The sequence below is a fragment of the Mugil cephalus genome, chromosome 14 (genome assembly GCF_022458985.1).
Source record: "Mugil cephalus isolate CIBA_MC_2020 chromosome 14, CIBA_Mcephalus_1.1, whole genome shotgun sequence".
NCBI classification, from domain to species: domain Eukaryota; kingdom Metazoa; phylum Chordata; class Actinopteri; order Mugiliformes; family Mugilidae; genus Mugil; species Mugil cephalus.
Window position 1 is genome coordinate 19,844,068 of NC_061783.1, and position 6,847 is coordinate 19,850,914.

The following is a 6,847-nucleotide window of genomic DNA, read 5'->3' on the forward strand; positions in this document are numbered from 1 at the left end:
CCATGAAAAGATTCATAAATAAATAAACAAATATTAGGTTAGAGGAGTTTTTAACCTCTTATTATTTCAGACACAACTCCTGCTTAGAACAAAGTAAACTAAATGCCGTTCATGGTCTTAGTCTCTTTTGAAAGACAAGACTCTGACACAGTTAAAAAATAAGAAGTTAACCAAATTTTTTTTTGTTTTAAATAATGTGTTGGTTTGAATCCTTTCATTTCATCAATGAAATCAGGAGGAAACGACATTGTGTGCGTGTCCAGAGCTCTGATTGGTTGAAAAAGCTGCTGCTGCCGCTTATATACGACCCAGCAGGATGTTTCAGGGTTAAATAATAAAGACCCCAAACTTTTATCTCCACATACACGTTCACCTGTTCCCTGGTCTGTAAACCGACCTGACGCGGAGGGAAAGGAGGCTGAGAGGCGGGAGCAGGAGTCGGTGGCGTCCACCTGACCAGCTCCACTCATGCATCATTAAAGCTCATGAATCATTGATGCCGTCCCACCCACCCTCCACCCCCACCTCCCCACCCCCTGCAGGTCTTTTCAGTGATCCACTCCGGAGCTGAAATCCCTTTGGGCCGATCATGCTGTCGCTATCGGAGCCGTCCGCCTCCAGCAGCAGGAGTCGGTTTCTGGGTTAGAGTGTTTTCAGGGAGCTTCTCCTCCTCTTAAATGAGCGGCCCTCCTGGAGTCGCGCCCCCGGCTGCCGTCCTAGGCCTGGGCTTGGACGTCGGCGGCGGCCGCCCGTGGCACCAGAGGAGCAGAGCTTTGGTCCAGACCTACCTCCTCAGCGGCTCAGGAAGCAGAGCCGCCAAACCCCCCCTGAGGCTGCCCTCCCTGGTGGCTGCAGCCAAGGGGTCCCACAGGAGGGGCAGCATGGCCCGACTCAGGTCAGGACCCCCCCAGCACTAAATATACTTTTTTATTTTTTTTTAACCTCAAGAGATCAGAGAAGCAGAAAACAGACAAACGTTCAGACTTCTTGTAGTTTTGAGTTCATGGTGGTTAATTCACATCCCGACATGTTATCAGGTCCTACAAGAGTTTAAAGGGAAAAATAACCTCAAAAGTCTGAACTGAAGTGTCTCTATGATCGTTTATTTTATTTGAGGTCAACTTTTGTCCCCTTTGTGGTCCTTTTATGTCTCTTTGCGGTAGATTTTTGTCTCTTTATTTTCATTTTCAGTCTCTGTAACTTATCTTTTGTCTCTTTGTGATATTTTTTTTCCCAGTTATTTTCAGTAACTGTGACTCTCTGTGGTCAGTTTCAGTCCCTGTAGACATTTGTTGTCTCTTTGTGGTCAATTTATGTCCCTTTGTAGTTAACTTGAGTCAGTTTCCGTCCCTTTGTGGTAATTTTTAGTCTCTTTATTGTCAGCTCGTGTCAGTTTTAGTCTCTGTATCCATGTGTTGTCCCTTTTATGTCTCATTTTGGTCAATTCCTGTCTCTGTGTCAGTTTAGTCTCTGTAATGGTTGTCCTTTTTGTCTCTTTCTGTCAATTTGTTCTGTTGCTCTTTTTTTCATTTTTATGGTAATTTTAACTGTCTTTGTGGTCAGTTTCCGTCTCTTTGTGGTAATTTCTTGTCTCTTTGTAGTCAGTTCTCTGGCCATTTTCTGTCCCCTTTGTGTCTCTTTGTCAACTTCTGTCTCTTTACAGTCGTTACAGTCTCTTTGTGGTCTCTTTAAAGTTAGACTGAGTCTTTGTAGTCCTTTGTCGTCCCTTTTGTGGTCCTCTTATGTCTCTTTGTGGTCAGTTACAGTCTCCATGTCATCCATTTATGTCACTTTGCAGTAGATTTTTGTCTCTTTATTTTCATTTTCGGTCTCTTTATGGTCATTTTGACTTCCTTTGTGGTCAGTTTCAGTCCCTGTAGACGTTTGTCGTCTCTTTGTGTTCAACTTTAGTCAAGTTCTGTCTCTCTGTGTTAGCTTCTAGTCTCTTTATAATTAGTTTGAGTCTCTGTAGTCGTTTCCTCTTCCCTTCTGTGCTCCTTCTATGTCTCGTTCTGGTCACTTTCTGTCTCTGTTGTTAATTTCTGTCTCTTCGCAGTAGATTTTTGTCTCTTTATTTTCATTTTCAGACTCTGTGGTCATGTTTAAAATAACATTTTAAACTAAAGATGATTAGAAACAGCTGAACTGATGGAGAAATGAATCAACCTAATCTATAACGACGATAATCACCCACTAAAACCCTCCCGTGTGACAAGACTTTTATTTTATTTTTTTATTAATGTCTCACTATTAATATTTATTATATGATCACAGCCTCTGTGTGTGTGTGTCTTCAGTCACTGTCAGTGTCTAATTTTAAATTTCAGGCACTGATTTAATATTCCCAGCGCTTATTCAAATAAATATTTATTTATTTTCTCTTTTCTAAAACTGAAGACAGTTTTTAAGATGATGCTGATGGAAACTCTATCGTTGCACAAATACAAAATATTCTTTAGATATTTTAGTTTTTCGGTGTAATTCTACACATTGTCGAGTGTAATCATAAATTAAAAGAAAAAAATATGTCAGTATCGGGAAAAATGACATTTTCTGCCTCTTTGTGGACAATTACTTTCTCTTTCTGGTCAATTTCTGCCTCTTTGTGGTACGTTTTTGCTTCTTTGTGGACATTTTGAGTGTCTTTGTGGTTGTCTTTTGTCTCTTTGTAGGGAATTTCTGTAAATTTTTGGTCACTTTCTGTTTATTTTGTCATTTTATGTCTCATTATACCACATTTCAGTGTCTGTAGCCATTTGTTGTCTCTTTGTAGTGAACTGCATGCTTTGTGGTCACAGGAAGGACAACTTGTTAAATAACATTGAGTGTATGAACATCTGACTGATCCCAAGTGTTGGTCGTGCAGGCCTCAGTCTGCAGACATTGACTCGGTGACCATCTGAATGTCGATGAATAATACAAACATGAGCAACGCAAAACAAAGGGCATCAGATAAATGATACAGGGATGACCTGGCGGCTCACGGGCCTACAATACCCATCATGCATCAGTGTCATGGATCCTTTGAAGGTGATTAATCCCCCCGTGTGTCATCTCCGCTATTCATTTCAGCAAAAGTGTCCGTCAAAGTGCAGGCCGCTGAACGCTTGACTGGAGTTACACTGTGCCCGTTTCCCTTTCTGCTGAGCCTCTGTTTGGTGGCTTAAAGTGGGACACTCGTGTGACCCGTCCTCCCCCCCAGCGCGTGAGGCCTGAGCTCCAGTGTGTCATAAATCTCAGGTGTGGAAACTGAGCCACAGTAGCTTCACTCGGAGGAGGGAGAAACCTGAGTGACGCACACGAACACGACAAACGCACAAACACACAGAGTATTTGATGGCCGCCTCTCACCCAAGCAGAGCAGGTTTTAAATAACCATCAAGTAAATGGGGACGGAGTGGAAGGTCTGATGTCTTTAAATAAAAAAAATAAAAATGTGAATCAGAATCTCTTTATTGGCCAAATGTACAATGTACACAGCACCATATAACATGAAATAAAAAGACAATTTAAACATTTAATTGATATATATCATGGATTTTAGCATGGGAGTGAACTAGTCCACCACTTTAACATAGACTAAAATATCTCCACGTATTCATGGCAACCAGGGGATGACACTGAAAATGAAAATGACAAATCTGTTGATAAAGTCAATCAGAGGATGGAGATGGACCTTCTGAGGGTGTCCTGTGGTGTCTGGTAACACAATGTTAGTGTGGATCATCCCACAGATGCTTGATCAGTTTGGGATCTAGTGAATTTGGAGGCCAGGTCAACACCTTGTGCTGTTCTTCATGTCGGTTTGTTTTGTTTTGTTTTTCAGTTGTTCCTAAAGCGTTTTTGTGTGTGTGTGTGTCAGGCTGCATCCTGCTGGGGATGGCTGCTGCCATCAAAGTGTGTCATTGCTATGGGTGGGGGGTGTCTGGTCTGGTCTAGGTGGGTGCTACATGTTTAAGTAACATCCACATGAATGAATGCCAGGTCCAAATGTTTCCCAGCAGAACACAGAATTGTCACAAAATGGTCAATATTACTTATTTCTCCTGTCAGTGGTCATAATGTTGTGGCTGATCGTTGTATGAATATTTATGATATTAGAAAATATCATCCTCTGGGACACTGACGTTCTTAGCTTTGACCATCCGTCCAAAACAGGAGTTGCTCTCTCATCTATGTTACTCAGAGAACCGGGGTTATACAAGTAACCTACAAATCCAATGCATCTATTTAGCATCGTCTTTCTCTTTTATTATGAAGCTTCTTTACATAAACTACAGTCACAAAGAGCCGCTAACACAGTTCCAGACTCTTAATCTTGTTTAATTTTAGATAATTTCCTCTCTTTTGTTTTTTTTCCCCTCCTCAGCCTCAGTGAACCATCCCTCCTCACCCCTAATGAGAATTTACCCTCCGAGGGATTCTCCACCAGCCGTCGCTCCAGTCTTTTCCAAAAGCGACCTCCTCCTCCTGCACCTCTTTCTTTGTTCAAGGCCTGCCACCCACCCGGGACTGGTCCTTCTCATCAGCAGCCGGTCCAGAGCTTCAACAAACCGACCTACATTCACTTCTCCCAGGCCATCCAGCCCATCTCCAAACCCAGGCCGGTGAGACGACATTCTCACAACCCCTCCCTCAGCTCAGAGATGGTGTCGGGCGACCTCCGGCCTTCGGCTGCCCATCGTAACTCCTTGTCTCAGGTGGAGCCCCTGTCCGTGGTTGGGAAGACGTGCCTCCTGAGCTGCAGTCAACGCCCGGCTGCCGCTGGTCCTGCTCGCACTCATCTTCACGTGTTTCTGCCCAGCGAGGCCGAAGGGGAGGAGGCCGACAGCGAGTCTGTGGACGAAGGGTTCATGGATGAACTGGACAGTAAGATGACGTCGCTGAGGGTCCAGCAAAGAGCAACAAACACACATAAATACCACTCAGAGTCGAAGCAGATGAATCCTCTGCTGTAGTACTACTGCATGGACACGCGCATATAGGCAGCCACGTTCTAGGTTTTGTTTCAATTCATGAACATTGTATGTAAAAAAGTGATATTTAGCCGTGGTTGAGCACAAAGCCATATCCATGAAGAGGTGGTTTCTTCAGTTTGCCGTGGAAGATCAGTGCTGATGCTCTTCAAGTGATTTAATGAGGCGTCTGCATGTGTTTGTCCACGAGGTCCATCTCTTTAAACATCTGTTTACACTGTATGCTAAAAAAAAACACCCTGGAAAACATATGAAATGATGCAGATAAATAAGCTACATAAGAATAATTATTTTTAAATATGCCTGTTTGGGACCAAACCTGACGTAACCTATAAAACACAGATAGAAATACTTTACTATTAGAATTTAGAAAACATTTAAATATAATCCTTGGTATGTTTTTAGCAAATAAGTTTGTTTTCATGTGTTATTCGCATTGATGTACAAACACTTTGATTTCTATCCTGTTCATGTCAAAAGTTTCCTCAAGCAATGTAGCACGTCGTGTTGTATAGCTGAATAAGAACCAGGATGTATTTCGACAGAAAACATGTTTTAAAAAAATGAATGGAGTCATTTAGATGTGACGGGATTAAGTCGTGTAATAAATCCACCTTTATAAGACTGTTTCTGAGCATGCGGCCTATTTTTGATCCTCCTTGTTGAGTGAGCTGAGCTGGAAATAAAGCCCCAAGTTAACACCGAGGCTGTAAATTACAGCATCAAGATCAACACTACATTCAGTAAAGAAGCCTACAACTACTGCTATGGTGAAAATAGAAGCACGGTTGTTGTGATTTTATTTGTGCAGCATCAGATTTGCTTGTTTTTGTTTTTTTTCTTCTTTAGATTGGATTTAGTTCCATGTTAAGAAAAAAAAACTTTGCAGCACCAATAACCATGTTTACAGGCTTTTAGTCTCCAGAGTTAATATCTCCATCTTTAAAAACTGTTATTGCTCCATTAATGACGCTGGATCCAGGTTAACACATAGCTAATAATAATATAAATAATAATAATTTTTAGTTAAAAAGCACCTTTCATGCCATTCAAGGACACATAAAGAAAAAAAAACATACAAATAGAACAATAGATAAAAATATCAATGAAAACTGATAATAAGCACGGAGCGGAGCGAGTAAAGTAGCAGTAGAAAAGTTTTGAGACTGGTTTTGCTTTCGTTTTATATGTCTTTTTTTTAAATTATTATTTTTTATGGTTTTTAAATTCCTTGGAATAGCCCCGCCCCTATTCTGACTTTCCCGAACCAACTATAATGGGCCTCCCTACATGTTCTGTTGTTAGCTTCACAAACCCGTACACCACCTTCTGTAGGTTACCAGGCAACAGTGACTTAAGGTAGAGGAGGATTAAGTTTATTTATAAAGAAAAAGTGCCACTATTAGTTGTTAATTTGTGCCAAACATTTTCAAAGAGAAGAAAAACAAAATGTTAGAAGGAGGCGGTAACTTAACGTCAAGGAGACCGCAATGTCGTAAATAGTGATGTTCGATACCACCGATTTCAGATCGATACTGAGGAAGATTCAGGCTGCTATCGGCGATACCCATCCGATAGCGATACCTTGTGCAAATACACCTAATTTGTCTTGTAAAAAAAAAAAATACATTGCAAATCATAGTTTCAAAAATTATAGAAATGTATTAGATTTAGTAAAGATGTTGTATTCATGAATAAGTGCCTTGAAATGAGTGTACAGGAGGCTGAGAACTTGGTGTCATCTCAAAGGAGTTACCCTCCCTATATGAGATCCTGTGCATTGCATTGGAGTAAAGAAACGCTGACCTCAAGATCCTCATTGCAAGAATGGTGATTTCCTTTTCCACCTCACAGGCACAATCAGCATAGTA

The 6,847-nt window shown here is 41.3% G+C and overlaps 1 protein-coding gene across 1 annotated transcript; it reads left to right on the plus strand.

Annotated features, from left to right (window-relative positions):
• The first annotated feature begins 358 nt into the window (after window positions 1-358).
• Window positions 359-5,573, plus strand: LOC125019512. Its single transcript, XM_047604329.1, has 2 exons — window positions 359-895; window positions 4,370-5,573. Exons 1-2 carry the CDS (start codon window positions 678-680, stop codon window positions 4,956-4,958), a joined length of 807 nt encoding a protein of 268 aa, XP_047460285.1. The 5' UTR covers window positions 359-677; the 3' UTR covers window positions 4,959-5,573.
• Window positions 5,574-6,847: the final 1,274 nt, after the last annotated feature.

Coding starts and splice junctions, on each gene's coding strand:
- LOC125019512 (XM_047604329.1), top strand. CDS start 678: ATGAGCGGCCCTCCTGGAGTCGCGCCCCCGGCTGCCGTCCTAGGCCTG. Junction 896..4,369: donor GGCAGCATGGCCCGACTCAG/GTCAGGACCCCC, acceptor TCCCCTCCTCAG/CCTCAGTGAACCATCCCTCC.